This window comes from Toxotes jaculatrix, chromosome 4 (assembly GCF_017976425.1).
Source record: "Toxotes jaculatrix isolate fToxJac2 chromosome 4, fToxJac2.pri, whole genome shotgun sequence".
Taxonomy (NCBI): Eukaryota; Metazoa; Chordata; class Actinopteri; family Toxotidae; genus Toxotes; species Toxotes jaculatrix.
This window is the reverse complement of record NC_054397.1, coordinates 6,459,633-6,479,731: the sequence shown is the minus strand read 5'-3', so window position 1 is coordinate 6,479,731 and position 20,099 is coordinate 6,459,633. Positions and strand designations below refer to the sequence as shown.

The 20,099-nt window shown below is 39.6% G+C and overlaps 2 protein-coding genes across 4 annotated transcripts; both read right to left on the bottom strand.

Annotated features, from left to right (window-relative positions):
• Positions 1-5,693: 5,693 nt before the first annotated feature.
• On the bottom strand, positions 5,694-12,692 carry LOC121181383 (cytochrome P450 4V2). Its single transcript, XM_041037326.1, has 11 exons — positions 12,439-12,692; positions 12,150-12,262; positions 11,698-11,783; positions 9,853-10,043; positions 9,613-9,682; positions 9,361-9,487; positions 9,042-9,215; positions 8,379-8,481; positions 7,478-7,612; positions 6,989-7,168; positions 5,694-6,852 (listed from the first exon to the last, which is right to left on the bottom strand). Exons 1-11 carry the CDS (start codon positions 12,629-12,631, stop codon positions 6,674-6,676), a joined length of 1,551 nt encoding a protein of 516 aa, XP_040893260.1. The 5' UTR covers positions 12,632-12,692; the 3' UTR covers positions 5,694-6,673.
• A 610-nt stretch (positions 12,693-13,302) lies between these two features.
• On the bottom strand, positions 13,303-19,823 carry tlr3 (toll-like receptor 3). Of its 3 annotated transcripts, none has more exons than XM_041036802.1 (5): positions 19,698-19,823; positions 17,298-17,765; positions 16,978-17,172; positions 14,962-16,823; positions 13,303-14,843 (listed from the first exon to the last, which is right to left on the bottom strand). In XM_041036802.1, the coding sequence occupies exons 2-5, from the start codon at positions 17,751-17,753 to the stop codon at positions 14,612-14,614; spliced, it is 2,745 nt and encodes a 914-aa protein (XP_040892736.1). In that variant the 5' UTR covers positions 17,754-17,765; positions 19,698-19,823; the 3' UTR covers positions 13,303-14,611. The 3 variants fall into 3 exon arrangements, with proteins under 3 accessions (XP_040892736.1, XP_040892735.1, XP_040892733.1); XM_041036801.1 differs by lacking the exon at positions 19,698-19,823 and adding an exon at positions 18,126-18,473; XM_041036799.1 differs by lacking the exon at positions 19,698-19,823 and having other exon boundaries at positions 17,298-17,798.
• Between the last annotated feature and the right edge of the window lie 276 nt (positions 19,824-20,099).

Below are 20,099 nucleotides of genomic sequence, written 5' to 3'. Positions count from 1 at the left end.
AGAAATCCCTCCTTTGCTGTGGCTGCAATATCCTCAGCTGATAGTTGTGGAAGACAGATTATCTGGTTTGTGTGATCATTGGTTCTCACTGATACTCATTTTCAATTTGTCCATCCTTTGGACTTCTGCTCTCACGCTTTCACTCCGCCTGACATCTCATTTGCTTTCACTTTATCTAATCCCAGTCACTTCCTGTTCGCCTCTTTGTTTCTCTCTATCTCCATCACTCCCTCCATCCTCATCTCCCTGCCTCCTTCCATATTGAACGACACAATCCTGATCGGAGTTTGGGTTCTAATAGGGGCATTCATTTGATGTGAAAATAGACTGAATTAAGGCTGACGGAGAAGGGAGAGGGGCTGGAAACGAGTGGGTGGGTGGTTTAACTGTGAGTGCTGGTGTGTGTGTGTGTGTGTGTGTGCGTGTGCGTGTGTGTGTGCACGAATGCGTGTGTGTGAGAGAGTGACTAAAAGGAACCAATAGAGATAGCGGTGTGTCATGAAGCTCCAGCATGATGCTCAGTCAGATCTAGGGATACTGTCACATCCTATCCTCCTCAACACTGGTCTCTGTGCTCTGTGGGCCAGCAAGGTCTATAAGAGATGTAGATATAAATACTACAACATCTTAGCTACACCTTCCTCTGGTGTCCCAAGGCAGCTGCAGTTTCAATCTACAGTAGTCCATTGATCTCAATAGTTCATTAAAAATGATTTGACTCCTGTTTCAGGCAAACAGCATCGATAATCTGAGGAATAAATCATAGTTTGTAGCTCACATGAATGGATTGCTTTACCATGAATATTTATGATATACTGCACTGTGCAGCACAGTAAAAATCATGCACGCAAAAAATATGTTTTAATTTCATTTTTCCATTTTCAAATATCTGTTTCTCTATATCCATTTATCACTTACAAACCTAATTTTCTTTTTCAGTTTTCTTTTTTCTGTAATTTAATTGTGGCCCGTAAAATGGTAATTTATTTCCTGTTTTCTCTTTTAAAAGAGGAGGTCAGGAGTTTCAGTTAATGTTCACAGCAAACATCTGAATGGAGAACCAACATCACTAGCCAAGAAGAGAAATCTGAGGCTGCAGTGGGCGCAGGCTCACCGAAACTGGACAGTTAAAGACTGGAAACCTGTAGCCTGGTCTGATGAATCTCACAGATGGTAGGGTCAGAATTTGGCAACAATAGCTTGAATCCATGGACCCAACCTGCCTTGTGTCATTAGTCCAGGCAGGTGGTGATGGTGGTGTAATGGTGGGGGGAATGTTTTCTTGGCACGCTTTGGGTCCCTTAATATCAAACCATTATCATTTGAATGCTACAGCCTTTCTGAGTATTGTTTCTGACCGTGTGCATCGCTTTATGGCCACAGTTTACCATCTGATAATGGCTACTTTCAGCATGATAATGCTCCATGTCACAAAGGAAAAGTACCAGATGAGTTTAGTGTGCTTCAGTGGCCTCCCCAGTCACCAGATCTGAATCCAACAGAACACCTTTGAGATCTGTTAGAATGGGAGATTCACAGCATGAGCGAGCAGCTGACAAATCCGCAGAGATTATGTGGTGCAATCATGTCAACATGGAGCAGAATCTCAAAGGGATGTTTCCAACATCTTGTGGAATCAGTGCCAGGAAGAACTGAGGCTGATTTGAGAGCATAGGGAGTAACTGTGTGATGTTCCTAATGTTCCTAAGTGCTCATGTGTATATATATATATATATATATTTTTTTTTTTTTTTTTAAAGGGAGCTACGTGGAACTGTAGTTTGTTGTTGTTGTTTTTTTGTTTTGGTTAAGGTCACCTCAAACAGAAGGAAATAGTGCATTTGCGAGGGACCATTTCCAGTTCCAGATGATTCTGATTTATTTGCTTTATTGTTTAGATAAATGTACTGTCTTTTCATGGGAATTTTTTTTTTACATACAATAATTTAAATGTAGTCTATCACAAGCCTAATCCTTAAAGTTCTCATTTGACATTTTAAGGCAAATACAACAGGAGTCAAAGGAAGCAACCCACCAAGTAAGATCGAAGCCGACTTAAGAGCATGTTTGTCCATGTTATTATAAGTGGCTGTGTGAGTCATAGGATGGAGAAAATTGCTTTTGTAGGTTAATTCTGTTTAGCTATATTCTATACATCACGACAGCTAATATCTTATGATTGTCCCAACTATTCCGTCTAACAACAGGGTCATTACACTGTGTGTTATATACCTAATCCATTTTTCCCATCTCTCTCCAAAGATATGAACGTGATTTCTAATTCTCATGGTTAGTTTTTAGCACACCATAAATTTAATTTAAAAGATCCTTCCATCTGCAGTTAATTAAATTATCATCTTTTAACCAACTCCCCGTAATTTGTTTAATTATTGCCACAGTTTTTACTCAGAACTTGTTTCTTTCCTCTTCGCTAGTAGAACAAGTGTGTTTTTTAAAAAAGAGGAGTGTAAATGTACAATTGTGGTACAGGGGTTTATTGAGAGTATGTGCAGCCTTGTGCCATTTCCTAATGGCAGCAAGTAGGTTGCTTTTTTTGCTTACACAATGTTTATCTCATGTTTAGACTGATCTTGTCACATGTAAATCAGTGTCAGAGTTTTTAGATATGATCTGGAAATAAGATTTTAGAATGCGAGAATTTGTACTATAATGCTGTGGATCAGGCCCCCAGTGTTCCTAAGACTGGATAAGTGTTAATTAACCATTTTTAAAGGAACATTGCACATTTATTATGTGTCATTCAAGTGTCAGAACACTGAAAATCTGAAACTCACAAGCTATAAACTGTACACATGCTGAATGCAGCTGTCACTCACATTAACAAGAAGCTGCCGGGCACTGAAACAGAAAAAACAAAAAAACTGTAGATACATTCTGCTGCGCTGGTCTTCCATCCCCCTCACTGACTGTCTGACACACACACACACGCACGCACGCACACGCACACACACACACACACACAGTACAACACACAAGTGAACTCATGCTTATCTTCTCTTTGCACGTATTTAGAAAGGCGTACACTGCTGCCTCTCTCTGGACACCAGTTTGAACTACACTGTCTTTAAGAGCAGGGCAGTTTAATGATTATCATATTCCACTGCTCCGTACTGTCTGGTATGTCAAGATCTCACCGCAACCTTAGAGCACAGCGTATTTTATTTTCTCTGTGGCCTCACAATATTTCATGATTCATTCAGCGAAATTTCAATTTTTTTGTGGTGAAGTGGGAAGATCTATCATCATTTTGTTTCTCAAAGTGGTTTCATTTAATTTCATCACGGAACCCCAGGGTGTGTATGTCTCGGATCAAATTTGCAGACCTTAAAGTGTGACTGAAGCCTTTCATGTTGTTTTCATTGTTATTTCGTAGCGTTACACACTTGTCTAGTGGATTGTCCTAAAGGAGTAAAGCACTGTATGTTTCCAGTTTGCTTGTTGCTACCCTCAGAGCAATAGTGTTGAGCATATGGATAACCCCACAATTACAGAAATGTGTCCCTTAAAATTGTTGCATTTGTGAGGGGATGCTTGGATTAATGACCTCATTGACCTCCACTGGCTACCCATGGCTGCCTGAATCTAATTCAAGTCACTAATGCTTGCCTAGAGTGACTTCTGGGTTTGCGCCCATCTACTTGAACTCTAATCATACAGGCTTATGCTCCTTCTTGGCCACTGCCTTCCCCCAAGGAATGTCGTCTGGCATTACCATCCCTGCACACAAGGCAGTCACAGTCCAGACTGTTCTCATTTGTGTTTCCCCGATGGTGGAACACGCTATGCCTCGTATGTATGTTTTTCATTCTGTCCTATCTTGTTAATCATCTCATGACCCCATCAGGTTTATCTCATGACCCCTTGGGAGTCCTGAAACCCCAGGTTGGGAACCAATGTTTTTGTGTTTTTTTTTACAGTATCTGCTTTGGAATCTGAAACTGAATACATACTTTGAATAGGCGGCTGTCAGACCTTTGCAAACTTTCTCTGGCAGTCCCGCCAGCTCCACAATCTGTACTGATATGACTGATGTGAGTACTACCTGATGCCATGTACTATGTAAAACAGTTCTCTTCATGAACTTGTATTCCTGAACTGATATTCTTTGTATAACTGTAGAACTCATGTTACAGCATGCATGCTTTCAATGCAAGCAACTAAAATGTTATCAAAAATGATTACATAACAGCGACACAGTAAGATAAAACCACCAGGCATGGAAGAGTTGAGGGTACTTCAGCAGATTAATGGGGTCAGTCCTGTGCACCCTAAGCTTTTTTCATTTCATTTTTTTTTTTTTTTATACTCAATAAAACAAGCAGTTATGGTCAGGAAGTCTATCTCTATAACCTTTTTCAGTAGTAAAGTTCAGAAGGTATCAGAACTGAAAAATCATGTGAATTATTACCATTAAATCCTCATTTTTTTTTACAAATATTCAACTAACAAAAAAAAAAAATCAGGTCAAAACCACATCCTTTTTTACAATAATGTTTAGATACTTGATCACTGTGAACATTTTTACAGAGTTGGATGATCAGTAAATAATGCTTTATCATTAGAAAATATCTTGGCAGAGCTTAAAGTCCAAGAAATGAATCTCATGTAATCCACCTACTGTAGCCACACACCAAATCTGAGCAAACGCTTCTTTATCCGAGCCATTTATTAGAGATTCTCAGATAAATGAACTCCTCCTGCCTCATTTGGAGCTCAGGCACCACTGATTAGAGATGTGCTCAATAATTCAAATAATAGCATTGGAAAAGAGAATTCAATTCATCATCGGTCATGTCATTTTGGTGTTAGGCAATGACCCTTGCAGGCACGCCAGCTAAATCATCCTATGACATTATGGATGGGGTCATTTGTAACTGTGTCATGCTGTGATTACTTTGTTACAATGGATCCTTCTGACCTCAATGGGATTCAGCAAGTAAAGAGTGTTTGCTCATCAGGATCATAAACCTGAATGTACTCTCAGAAGAGTCCCAGCCATCAGGGTGATCAGTATTTAGGTTTATGGTTTATCAAAAAGGGTTTTGAAAAGAACTCAACATGTAGAGTCAGGTGTGAGTCATTCTGGTCCTTTAACACACACTGAAACTCTACTCTGCCTTTACATCATCAAGACTGAGAAAGCCTGTTTTTCTCTTTGTGATGTCGTTGTCGATGCTATATTGTGCTGGGTTGTATTGGTCTTGAGACTTTGAGTTTCTATGTTACAAACTGGGGTTGTGGAGTATGAAAGCTGGGGATGTTCTCCAGGCAGGGAAAGTCAAATGAAAGATACAAACCTGTGTCATTATGGGAAATTGAGGTTGGAATGGTTTTGGATCTTGACCCTTACTAGTGTCTAAAAATCATAACATCCTGGCATCTGAAGCATCAATTTTATTTTATTTAATTATTATTATTTTTTCCATCTGGCTTATGCAAGCCCCCCAGCTTTGTGGAAGTATCATACTAAATTACCGGTATACCCCTCAAAGCGACATATTTATGTATTAACACTATGTGAAATGATTATAATGTAAAAGGGTAACTCATACTGTTATGCAACCGTAGTTTATCAGCAAACTGAAGCCATCTGTAAATTTATTATTTACACCTGTGCTTTTTCTCCTGTGACGTGAAAATGTCTTCTCTGAAAAAAGTCAATGCAGGCAAAGTGTAAGCGATTTTTTATTGTGTGGAACAGATTTACAATATTGAAAAATTCACTTCTTCAGCATCCCGCTTCCTCAGTCACACAAACTGTCTCAGACTATCAGACTGTAAATAGATGATCTAACCACAATAAGGAAGTAAACAATATGGAATCCCAGAAGGGTAAAACTGCAGCTAAGGGTTTGAAAATTAACATTCAGAGGAAATGCTGCACATATGAAAGGCTTGTCTTTTTCTGGTGTTTGCAAATGTAAGGAATGTGTCAAAGTGTTTGTTATTAAGCCCTGTTCTACATCTCTGAGAGCTCAGACATTTCCTTACAAGCTAATACCACTAAATGTGTCTGAAGTCTCAAGCATACAGTATATATAACATGCAAACATAATGTAAAAATAAAACTCAATAATGTTTAATTCATGAAAAATAATGAATCAGTTCCAAGTGATCTGGTGCCTTGCAGATACTGACAAAAAAAAAATAGCAATGCCACTAAAAAAAGTCATAAAATCGTTATAATCTCAAAGTCAAGAGTTTGTAGATTGTAAATGAATGGTTTTTATGAACATTTTCTTTTTATCACAAAGCATTTGACCTAGAAAATATATGGCAGTGACTGATTCCAGTGCAGCAGCTCCATTTATCTGATTCATCCAGCTGATAACCAATAATGTGTTTCAAAACGACCAGTTCATTTTCTCAAAGTGATTAATTCTTACTCTGCAAATTCTATGTTTTTCAGTTGATTCACAGACACTGTTATTTTTAGTTATTGGTACACAGAGCTAGAATAGTGCATATAGGCTTAGTTTTTGTGACAATGACAACTATGATGATGAGAAAAACAAGAAAAAGTTAAGGTTACTACTCTCCCTGATCTCTTGGAGGGTATTTAGAAAGCCCTTAGTCTGGGAGGATGGCCTGTAAATAAAGACCACAAAGGAACATAAACTTAGAGAAAGGCCTCGGTGTACTGGAGCAGGTCTTAGTTTGTTGAGGTCTGCGGAGTCCTCTTTTCCAGTTTGATCCAGATGCCCTTCTCTGGTCGGAGAATGAGCTCCCCTACTGGCCGCAGCTCTTCTCGTGTCTGACAAGCTTCAACATTGAAGTTACGCATAATGTACGCCAAGACCACTTTTTCTTCCATTAGTGCAAAACGCTGACCTGAGGAGCATCGAAGAGGGACACACACAACAGTGATGCTATACATGATATACAGATTTAATAGCCTCACTCCGAAATTAAAGGTTGCATGGAAAGAGATGCAGCAAACTAAAAAATAAAACGTTCCTGTTCTTACCTATACAGTTGCGGAGGCCAGCGGAGAAGGGGATGTATGCATATGGAGGCCGTCCCACTGAATTCTCGGGTAGAAACCGTTCAGGCCGGAACTCCTCAGGTTCGGGGAAATACCTCTCGTCACGGTGAAGAGCGTACGTGATGATGATTGCATTGGCACCTTTGGGAACCTTGAAACCATCTACAGGTAAAAACACAACTCGATCATCTACCACAGAGCATCATCTTTCACCACACAAGCTGATTGTGATTGTTTTATTAATTCCAGAGAAACCCAAAGAAAATTGGGGAAGAGATGGCTGTGACAACAGCATAAAATAAATGTTATGTGACAAAAAAAACTATTCTTCAAATGAATATAATAGAGGAAGCCCGGCTTCCCTTGGCTTCTTGTAAAAAAAAAAAAAATAGAAAAATACCACTGCCTTGGGGGATTTGCACTCAACAAATGAATGTTTCATTCAAGTGTCATCACTCATCTGTAACTCACTGATACGGCAGTCTTCACAGATGCTGCGGGCAAAGAAAGGCACAGAGGGAAACAGTCGCAGGGCCTCCTTGATCACACACTCAAGGTACTTGAGCTTCTTAAGGTCATCTGTGTTAATGGGTCGGTCAGAGGTACCTTTGCACGTTAAACAGGAAATACTGTCAAGATTATCGGCACAGAGCACAAATAAACAGAACAGAGTGTAAACTAGGTTCCAGGCTCTTAGATCAGACGGCTGGTGATAAATTTGAACTCCAGCTTCCTGCCGTTGCACTTTCACCTACTTTTACACTGGTGATATATTCCTGACATACGTTTCCCACCTTCTTCACTAAGTGAGAGTTTAATAGTACTGTATGAGGAGCACAACCCATGCATTTTATTAGTGCGTGTTGTGTTTATTTGATAAGACATAAGTTCAAGAGTCGAAAGTGTTCTCTGCAATCACTTTTTATAGACCTTCATAAATTGAATGCCTATAAAAGTGAGCAAAAATAAAAAAATTATCAACAGATCTACTTGGTTCCATTGTGGGTGGGTATCAGAAGTGCTGATAACATGAAAAAACGTAAGCTTCTCTGCTTGAAGACAAGTTTAGATCCTCAACTGACTGGTGCAAACTTTGTATCTCTTATTGCTACAAGGCCATGTACTGTACGTCATGGAAAAATGCATGAGGGCCATGGTAAATCCACACAGGAGTGGAAATAATTCAATTATTCTCTATGTATTTTGGCAAGGATTTTCCCAGCTGTTGTCCATGTATAAGCTTCCATTAGCTTTGTAGAGAATAAATGAGCCTGAACAAAGATGAATCCAAATGCCTTTGGGCAGGAAAATAAATGATGTCATGAAAGTGAGAAGGTATGCAGTTACGGGTGAGAGGGCTTGTTACTGTTACCGAACACCTCCTGAAGCTCTTGTTGAACTTTTCTGTGCACCTCAGGGTGGGAGCCCAGCAGATGTAGCGCCCAGTTCATAGAGGCAGCTGTAGTATCATGACCCTGCAAAATAAGGACAGTTGAATACAGCAAAACAGATCATTTTTTAAGACTTTAAAACTGCAAATACAGATCTGTCTGGTCACAACACTGTCAGTTGTCATGGCAAACATGTTAGTAAACTATTATACACATCAAGCAGGTGATAGTATTCATTTCAAGTTGCTTTTCTAGCCACTCTACGAATATAAGTCCTACATTCATTCTCCTTTTTGCACTGTTTTGGGCTCCACAAACTGCTGAGAGAAATATCTGGCTTTTAAGCTGCACCACTGTATTTACCAATTGATTATTAACTTTGTCTGCCATTCAGTGTTCAACAGGTATCATAGGTGCATCGCAAAGCTTAGGTTAAGCAGTGAGAGTGAACCAAAACAATGAAGTTATAAGCTGTTAAACCAAAACAATGGGGTAAAAGACATTAAAATGCTCTGTAGAGTTGAGGGAAACTGCAAATTTTGGTAATAATTAGCACTTCCTTTTGATCCACTGTTCATGTAAAATATTGATTAGTGCAGCTTTAAATAGTTTGCATTCTCCTGTGAGTTTTCTCAACCACTAACCCTAAACATAAAAGTGTCCACTTCCTCCTGAATGTCCTGATGGCTCATCTTGTTTCCGTTTTCATCTGTAGTCTTTAAGAGCATGTCCAAAAATGCTCGTCTTTTTCTTGTGCCCTGGTCAGAGTCAGTGTCTGATTCTACGTTGGAAATATTCTCAGCTCTTTCATGTATCACCTGAGAAGAAATGAACAGAAATGTTGAATATTATATATATATATATAATGTCCAAATATGGTGTCCTCTACACGAATTAATAGTGAAACAGTAGTATGTTTCATAAATATTCACTGATTTTTAAACCACTGGCTCCATAACTCACATTGTATGTAAAGGAGTGTAGAATCTTGAGTGTCCTGTCATGCTCCCGACCCTCACCAAAGTAGTAGTACACTAAGTCAGGCCAAAACCAAGGTGTCCTCTGTCTCCGGCTGACAATGTCACTCATTCTGAGGACAAAAAAAAAAAAAAAAGGACAACAAATTAAAAAAAAAAAATCAGATCATTTTTAACTCACTGTTGTCTGTATAAAAATGTTTTTGAAAAAATAGAAAAGAAAATGAAAATAACTCACTTGTACACACATTTAACATATTCGGAATCAGAGTTACTCTGGGCATAAATTTTCTTTCCCATTGCAGTTTCTGGGAAAAAAAACAACAAAAAAAAACAACATTTTTAACGGGTGTTATCTTTCTTCAATGCATGAATCCAGAATCCACTATGAGGTGTTGGGTATATTTTCTTACTGTATATGGATAAACAGATGTAAAAGGTTCATCCATACATGCACAGTCAATATCTACATACTCACCACATATAATGTCCAGAGCACAGAGGGTGATGTGACTGAAGCAGTTGAATGGGCCCTTCCCGGCCTGTTTCTCCAACTTCTCCACCAGGATCTCGGCCTGTTCATTCATCACCTCCAAGAAGTCTGTCAGGATGGAGAAGTGGAAGGTGGGAGTCAACATCTTCCGCCGCTGACGCCACTTTGCCCCAGTACTGGTCGTAGGAGGAAAACCAAGGAATGTTAAAGGGTGAGACAGAACACAGGACCCATGTACATGTTCTTACATAAGTCATAATAACGGGTAAAAGATGAAAACAACTGACAGGAGAAGCAGAAATATATTCAGTTACACAAGATTCTCTGTTAATAAACCAGATTGACTGTGGTCATGGTCATGTAAAATATATTTAAAAATCAAGTTACAGATTACCATGAAATAGACTTTTTGCACTTATGGCATCCCATACAGTGCATTCAGAAAGTTCTGACTTTTTGACTTTTTTTTATGTTGCAGCCTCATGCTAAAAATGTTTGACAAAGCGAAACAGAATTTTAGAAATTTTTTAAAAAGTATTAAAAAGGATAAACTGAAATATCACATTTACATAAGTATTCAGAGCAACCTCGGGTCTTCTTGAGTATGATGCGACAGGCTTTGTGCACCTGGATTTGGGGATTTTCAGTCTGTCTTCTCCGCTCAAGTCAGGTTGGATGGGGACTGTCAGTGGACAGTCATTTTCGGGTCTCTCTTGGCTGGGCCACCCCAGGACATTCATGGAGTTGTTCCTAAGCAACTCCTGCATTGTCTTGGCTGTACTTAGGGTCATTGCCCTGTTGGAAGGTGAACCTTTGACCCAGTTTGAGGTGTTCTAGACCAGGTTTTCATGAATGATATCTCTGTACTTTGCTCTGTTCAGTTTTCCCTCAACCCTGACCAGTTTCCCAGTCCCTCCCACTGCAAAACACCCCCACAGTATGATGCTTCCAGCACTATGCTTCAACTCTGGGACGGTTTTGGGCAGGTGAGGAGCGGTGCCTGGTTTCCTCCAGACACGATGCTTAGGTTAATCGTGGGCAAACAGTTCAATCTTGGTTTCATAAGACCAGGGAGTCTTGTTTATCACAGTCAGGTGTTTTTTTTTGTTTGTTTGTTTTTTGTTTGTTTTTTTTTTTCAAACTCCAAGCAGCTTTCATGTGTCTTTTACTGAGGACATCCTGGACATATCTCCCATCTCCACACAGGATCTCTGGAGCTCAGCCAGAGTGAACATCAGGTTCTTGGTCACCTCTCTTATCAAGGCCCGCCCTTCTCTCCCAATTTCTCAGCTTGGCTGGGCAGACAGCTCCAGGAAAAGTCCTAATTGTTCCAAATTTCTTCAATTTAAGAATTATAGAGGCCACTGCGCTCTCTGGAACCTTCAATACAGCAGAAATCGTTTTGTAGCGTTCCTCAGGTCTTTGCCTTGACACAATCACAACACAATCCTGTCTCTGAACTCTGCAGGCAGTTCCTTTGGCATTGTGGCTTGGTTTTTGCTCTGATATGCATTGCAAGCTGTGAGACCTGCTATGAGACAGGTGTGTGTCTTTCCAAATCATGTCCAGTCAATTGAATTTACCTTATGGACTCCAATCAAATTGTACAAATTTTTCAAAGATGATCATGAGAAATGAAAGGCACCTGAGATAAAAAGTGTCACAGCAAAGGGTCGTAGACTTAGTCTACAGTATGCATTTGAGACATAGCTATAAATGTCATTAATCCATTCTGTTATCTTTTTTTTTTTTTTTCAAATCCGCAGTTTCTTTTCTGATTGTGGCTGGTAGGCTTTTAATATCATACAGAGGAGAACTACAGTTCCATACCTGGTGAGAAGGCCAGTCCCAAGCCAAGGGTGGAGGAAGTCATATGCATAAGATTTGTCCATGTGAACAGGATTAGTCAGAACTGTCTATGAAAGACAATTTGTAACAAAAACAAATGTCATGAACAATAGTACTTCAAACAAATCTAACTGCTGCACCGCTCAAGTTATTTATTGATAATGACACTGCAAGCATTCATCTTAAAGCTTATCTACTGATTGTAAATACTGGCTGTAAATACAGATGGAGGTGGGGCTTTGATGCTGAAATGATGAGCAGTAGCAATTACTGTACAGTGGCTGCAGCAGTGTTTTAAAATGTGATGTCATCCTAAATTGACCAAGTTGTCATATAAGAAGTAAGAAGATTGCATATACATTTAAGTTACACCTAATGTATACTGTACACTGAATACTTGATGTTGTGAATGTGGCCGCATGGAGTCAGCATACCTCAACAGTTTCAGCATGAAACAGGGCGACAAATGGCACTGGTCCAACCCAGAGTTTAAGTAGCGGTGCATGAGAGAACTTGCGGGTATACTCTTCAATTTGTCGGAAGAACTCTGGAACCAAGAAATAACTATCCATGCAGTCATGGAGCATTATCCCATCAGTTATGTCAGTTTATGTAAAATTTTGCACCATGAGTTCCACTGTGCCTATTGGTCTATGCTTTGACAATCTGTACATAAATCAGTCTATGCAGCCTCCTGTAGCAGCATGTTGATGGCTTCCTTACCTCCTGCACTGGTTTTGAACTGCAGTGCATTTCCAACGAAAGGGTAAGTTCTCTCCGCCTCAGGAATAGGCTTCATCTCAAACCATTTGTGCAGGTAACTGCTGAGCAGATTGTAGGTGATGTAGGTCAGAGCAGCAATGAAGATGCTGACTCCAAGTAAAGGTATGGTGTAATTACCAAGTAAAACTGCCATCCTTTTTGCTGTTTGTACACACAGTTTATGTGTGTGTTCAAGTAGCAGCACCAGGCTATGGTACATGTGCCTTTACTATAAAGGGGCTGTGAGGTGTGTCCAGCCTTTACTCCTCCTCCCTGTCGCTATCAATCCACTGAAAACTTGTTGGGTCAAAGGGGGCACACTGCATTTATTGTCATTCATTGCTTTTGGGCAGTATCATAATTTAGACAATGTTATGTCACGTTTTAGGGGGAAACACGGGTTAAATTAAATGAGAAATATGAGCTAGATAAACATGAATAGGCAACTAAAATGTATAAAAACAGAGTGGCACATACTGGCACAAATTATATAATGAGGATGTTAATTATTTACCATGTGATAGCGGACAGGCCCTGACCAAGGCCTTTGACCAACTTATTCTCGCCTTGTCTGGTATTTCTTTTTTCAGGTCAACATCCATTTGTGTCATGTCCAGTCTCATTGGTTAATGAACGACAGCCTTATCTTAGCACCAAATATATTTGATGACTAGAACAGATTTCACTGTTGGAAGCTATGAAATGATGTAGATAATAACAGGGGCATTGCTAACAGCCTTGTCAAAGCAAACAAAAGCACATACAGTGCCTGAGGTAAACCTAAAGGAAACAAAAATCACTTTAATTATTCCAACAATACAGAGGTTTACATAGCATTTCTTTTTTTGTTTTACTACTCAGTTTTATATTATCCAAAGAACAGCATGTGTATATTCATTGTGTCATTTCCACTTCTGAAACCAAGCATTGAGATATGACATTTCTGAAAATGTGTCTTTATAAGTTCTCCAAAATCTTGGCTCAGTATTTCCAAAATCTTGGCTATGACTCCTGCGCTGAACTTTATACAGTATACTTCACAAAAGTTATTAAATACATTTTGGTCTCACCTTAATCTGTTCTGTATCTTACAGATTCAGTCAACTTGAAGCTTTGTCAAAGAAAACAAAAGCACATACAATGTCAGAGCTTTTCAAGACAAGTTACTCACTATTACTGAAAAGCTTGGATATAAATCACAACAGATTTTGAAATACACAAATGTGGGATAGACTACTCCATGGTCTGAGGTTACATCTTGACCTGGAGTTCCTTAAATATGGCTTCATTTCAAGCTCTATAACTGTGCAATGTGTAACTTAAAATTATTTTATTATTATTGTTGTATTATTATTGTATTAATTATTCACAAACTCACCGTTCATTATGGCAATCATTACCAAGTGTAACAACGTTTTACTTCGTAATATGCATACGGTCTTATCACCAATTGAAGGTCTGTGCTGTTTTCGAAGCACAAAAAATACTGTAGTTTCTTACCACAACCACTAGATGTCAGAATGACATAACATTTCATGTGTCTGACGCTGAAGATTCAGTATTGATGTACTCAAAATAGATTCAAATCACAATCACAACTTTAATTTAGCTTTTATTCACTGTCACTGTCAAAGCCAACCCTTTAGCAAACACTTTATTAAAAGACTACATCATCAGAATTTTTTTTGAAAATTTATCAGAGAAAAATCGGAGGAAAAACTGAAATATCACGTTGACACTAGAATTTAACCCCTTGAAAAATGGAAATTGGAAAATGAAATTTAGCTCAGGTGCCTCATTTTTTAAATGTCTCTATGCTTTGACTGGAGACCACCTCAGGTAAATTCCATTAAATGGACATGATTTGGTGAGACACACATAGATCTCACAGCTGACAATGCATATCAGCAAAAATCAAGCCACAAGGTCAAAGGAACTGCCTGCAGAGTTCAGAGACAGGACTATGTCGAGGCACAAAACAGTGTGCATAAGGGATGATGGGTGGCAGGGACAGGGAGACTGGTTAAAGTTGAGGGAAAGCTGAATGGAGCAAAGTACAGAGATATCCTTTATGAAAACCTGGTCTAGAGTGTGCAGGACCTCAAAATTTTCCATTATTAACAATGAAAAACAGTCACTCCATTAATCGATTGGTCATGCCAAGTGCTATGAGGAGCTTCTGATGAAAGGCCGGCACCCTCTCCTTATGGCCATGCCATTCCAGGATGCACCTAGGGCGCAACATGCCCCTGCGTAGGAAGAGTGAGCGAGATAACTTGTAGTCGTGCACATCTTGCAGGAAGACCAGAATCACTGAGTCTCTGCTGGCTTCGATGACCTGGTGAAGTGCATGATGGGCTTTAAATCTGGAGGAGGGGAGAGAGAGAGAGACAACTTTGAGAGCTCACTTTAACACAAATACTAGTAGAAAATATACTACAAAACAAGTTCTAAATAATATATTAAATCAAGCAGTGCATTTACCGTCTACACCAGGGATCGTTGAGAAGACTTTCAGTGACGACAAACAAGATTTTCCTAGACTTTCTCATATTATCCACGATGGAGTCAAGCTGTGACATTCCAGGCACTGCATCTCTGTCCTCCAAATAAAACGTGCAGTTTTCATTCTCTAAGGGGAGTATCATCCTCTCCACCCATCTGTTGTCTTCCTCTGCATGTACAATGTAGGCATCATACTCAAATCCCCTGCCCTCTTCAACTGAGGCGTCACTAAATCCTAATGTGCGATTGATCAGTATGTTCCAATAAAACTGAATTCTCCAGCCGTGGAACCGCACCAGAAGAGCAGACACAATCAGCATCATGACAGCTGTGCTGCTCAGTATGTAAAGAGCCTTAAATGGGGTCATATCTTTGCAAGAGAGGGTGTCAAAGTCCATGATTGAGTGATTAAAGTATGCAAGTGGAGTGTTGCACATATACTGGTCCCTGAGATCTGGCACATTGGTTGTGTTTGTGTTATTCAACCATGTCACAAACCACAGGATGCTCTCACATGTGCAGTCAAATGGGTTTTTGTCCATGACAAGAAGGCTGAGGTTGTTCAGAGGTGTTTTGAACACTTCCTGCCTCACAGATGTGATCAGGTTCTTCTGTAAACGTAAAATTCGCAATGATTTCAGATCGTCAAAAACTGAACCCTTAAGACTATTTAGGAGATTGTTTGAGAGGCTTAGTTCACTGAGGTTCCTCAAACCTCTCAGAGCCCCCTGTGGGATCTCATCCAGCCCATTACTATCCATCTGTAAGGTCACCAGGTTCTGTGCCCCTTTGAGAAACAACACTGGCCCACCTAGGTTGGCACTCTTCCACAAACGGGCTAAGTTGTTATGTTGAAGCTTTAGCACCTTCAGGTTCGCAAGCTCCTCCAGCATACTGGCTCTGATGTTAGCAATGTTGTTGTTACTGAGATCCAGGAAGGTGAGGTTGGACAGAGGCTTGAATGGAGAGGGATCCACATCTAGTTTTGAAGCTGAGATGTTAAGACTTTTTCCCAAAGTCAGGACCCTAAGATTGGGTACATTAACAAATGAAGTGGAGATTAATATTATTTTCTGGTGGTTATTGTTCATGTGAATCTCTTCAATCTGTCCCAGGCCTTCAAACTCTTTGCCAGTGAGAGTTTGCGCAATAAAATTATAATCTAGAAGAAGAGTGGTGAGGTTTCTCAAAGCAAAGAAGCTTCCAGGATGAATCTGTGTTATAGCTGTTCCTATCAGATTTAGCTTTCTGAGAGGTGAATCTGCAAGTGAGGCGAAGGTCTTGGTGTTGATGTTTCTGAGCGATGTATAACTACTCCAGCTCATATCAAGTTCTTTAAGACTTGTCAAGCCTGTAAAGGTGTGCTCTGTGATTTCCCGAACTGCAGTGTCCTGTAACATTAAACTCTCCAGGGCGCTTAATGGTTGGAAAGAGAAATCATCTATAATGGGGGTGGAGGAGGTACGACTTTTCACCAGAGCTTTTGTTAAATGGAGTTTCTTCAAATTTTTGAGCCCCTGAAATGTGTTCTTGGTCAGATGCTTGATGTTGTTATTGACCAAAATTAGAGTCTGAAGTCTGGGCAGCCACTGAAACGAGCCTTCCTCAATTTTACCCATGCCATTATGTGACAGATCCAAAAAACTTAGATTTGTTTTCTGCAGTCCTGTAAAGGTTGTGTTTGTGAGTGTGACCAGATGCATCTTCCGAAGAGACAGGGCATCAATGGATGTTGTTGACAGCTCTGAGCAGAGGTTGGAAATAACCAGGGTGCCGATATTACTCCCATCCATGATTAAAGTACGTAGGCCTGAAATGGGCTTAAGGCAACCAGGCTCGAACTGCAATAAAATAAAACAGAGATCATGCAATGAGACAAAAAAGGGAAACAAAACAGACAACTGAAACCAAGATGCTACAATAGCTCTACTTTGTACTACTGGTTCTAGTTTCGACAGCTCAATTTCATTTCTCATTTCGAGGTAAGTTTCTTACTGTTTTTAGAGGCACAGATGAGAGATTGAGGACTTGTAGAAAGGACGAATGGTTAAGGAAAAAAAAGTCATCTTTCTTCAGAGTGGCAAAGTCATTGAATCCCAGATTGAGGTTCACCAGGCTGGGCAGCTGAGGCTGAGAGCCGAGCTTGGCTGATGGCAGTTTGTTTATGGAAACATCAAGATATTTCAAGTTCTGTAAATTATGAAAGGTGAATGAAAACAAAATAAAGAGTTACTTAATGTAATGCATGAAAGGCACATCGAACAACTGAACCCCTAAAAGTGAGTGTGACACATCAGTGTTGTGGAAACCGGTACCTGTAGAGCAGAGAAGGGTTCTCCTCGAAGCTTTAGCCTATTACTAGCCATATTCAACTGTGCTAGAGCGGTGCAGTGGCTCAGATCCTCCTCCTTCAGCAAATGCACTTCGTTGTGTTCCACGTTCAGTGCCTGAAGCAGGGGTAGTGTCTGGCACAAATCCTCGTCCAGCTTTGTGATACTGTTGTAACTGACATTAAGGTGGAGGAGTCCTGAGTATGGCTTTAGTGACACAGGGGGAATCTTCAATAATCTGTTGTGAGACATATCTAGGCTTGTGATGTTCCTGGGAAGGTTTGGAGGGACTGCGCTGAGGCTGAGGTGGCTGCAGTCAGCTCTGCCATCTTGCACGTGGCAGGATGTCTTCTTCTGGGAGGCCACGCAGTGGTATGGTCCCATCATAAAATAACATAGGATGATGACCCATGTTAAGAGAAGAGAACGAGGGGTACACATTGCTTCAAAAACCTTTACAGAGAAGAGAAAGAATGAAATCTGCATAAGCCTTAAATTTGCATTCATTCATTTTTTTTGGCAACTTGGGGACAGTACAACAGTAACAACGCCATTTTTTCCATCTTATTAAGGTGATATGGCAAACAGATTATCAGTTTTTGTACCCCAGTAACTCTGAAGAAAATATCTGGCATTTGAGCAGCTAAATGCTCCACTATGCTCACTATTAACTATAATTTTAAAAGCTGTCTACTTATATTAGTATCACAGTATACTAAATAATATAAGATTGTATGGTAATTATTCACATTGACATTTCAGACACTATATCACTGTTTAATATTTTGCATATTACACTTGCAGAATTCTTACCAAATGTTGCCTTTGTATATCCTCTGTTGCATCTACAAATTCCACAAACTTCAAATAGAAGTCAATAAATTTCCAGCATCACAAACTCAATGCTTCAGGAACGCAGCGTCTCAGTGGGAACTTATAAGGAAGGCACCGCAGCAACAAAACAAGAAAATAAGGAAATGAGGCAATGTGTGCTCCGGTTTCACTTCCACATAAGTGTCTGGATCTACCGGTGAATTAACTGTTTCATGCAAGAGCATAACCGAGGTCCTGGGAAGTTTGAGTGGAATTCATACCCTCATCCTACAAACCAGACAGGAACCCGTAAGATTAAATATTACGGATTACTAAACATTCCCAAACCCTGCTCTAATAATCTTTGATCAAAATCTCTCCATACATCGATAAGGATTTGATAACACGTGATGTAAGCAGGCGAGGTCATGGTAGAGTACAGTCAGACTTTGGGACGGACATTAATTTGAAAGGAGAACGCTGGATCTGTACCGTAATGTTTGTATGTTAATTAAGGACAGAATGGCAAGTCCAGCCGACTGGAGGCAAAAGCTCGTAAATCTGTTGAAATAACCGGATGGCAGAGTAAGACGTATTCATCTGTAAACTGTCGCTTTAAACATCCTGACATGAGCTCACGTTTATGACGCTTTAAATAAAACAAACTACAGGACGAATGCATGATTACACAACAGAGGACTGTGTGGAATGTTTACCGTAGGTGTACGAGTAGATGTGCAAGCCATTTAATGTAGGAGAGCAAAGCTACCTATAATTTAGCTGTAACTTGTGTTATTTTGTGTTATTTATTAAATGTAGAGCCTCTGATAAGTTTGAAAGAACATATGCCTTTATGTATGTCCTGTTAATAGTGTGTATGTCTGGGCTGCCTTAGAGGCTATACATTGTATTTTTAAGAGGTTTATTTTATCTTGAAATTGCGTTTATTGAGAGAGAACTTTTTTGAGGAGATATATCTTGGACACATGCATAAATGTACTAAGCAAATAACTTGTTGTAGCCTGTGTCTTCTTTGCTTTACTGTAGTTGAATAGAATGAACTTGTACTCCGCTCAATATGAGTCACCCACTCTGAAAACAGGTATGACCAGTTTTGCTTTACAATGACCTGAAATACCATTAGCTTCAGTCCACTCGGTCAAACATTATATTTTATATAAGATTTTAACTCATTATTTTGGATTGAATTCAAATTGCATAAATGATTCTGCCCATAAATTTTAGAAAATTTATTTGGATGTGCATCTTCAATGACTCCTATTTAAACAACAGGATATAATATATCTTTATCAGTTGCATAAGACACATTCAATGTCAAACAGCTTGACAAATAACTTATTCACAATCTGAAGCCCTGCCGATACAATTATGGTATCACTCTATTTGTGAAATCCCGAATTGAAAGTTCAACTACCAGGTGACACAGACCTCCAGTATAATGCACACACGCACTACAGTCACATGGGAAAGATTCTATTCAGTAGCTGCTCTAAACCTCAGTATGGTTCAGCAATTGTTTTCCTTGCAAATGAAAGAGAGTGATTCACTCACCTGTGTCTCACGGTTCCCTAAACCAGACTCTGCAACAATCAAGATGCAGAAGTAGGGAAATCCCTGAAAAGGTGCACATGCTCAGATCACGAGAATACACATAAGGGTGTGGACACAGCAAACTACCATACTTATGGAAGATCAGTTCATTTTAGTACACTTTGAAAAAAATCTAACACACAAACGTAAATGTTATTGTTTTTCCCCTTATGCATAATTTTACAATCTCAGATGGATTGTATTTGTATTTGCCTGCAGACAACACTACCATTTCACACTACAATTACAAGCTGAACAATATAACTGTACCTAGTCTGCAGTGAATAATCTTTGCAAAAGTATTTGTAACGTCTATGCGCCCAGGATAGGTTCTTATTTATCAGCGCAGTGACTGTAATGGCA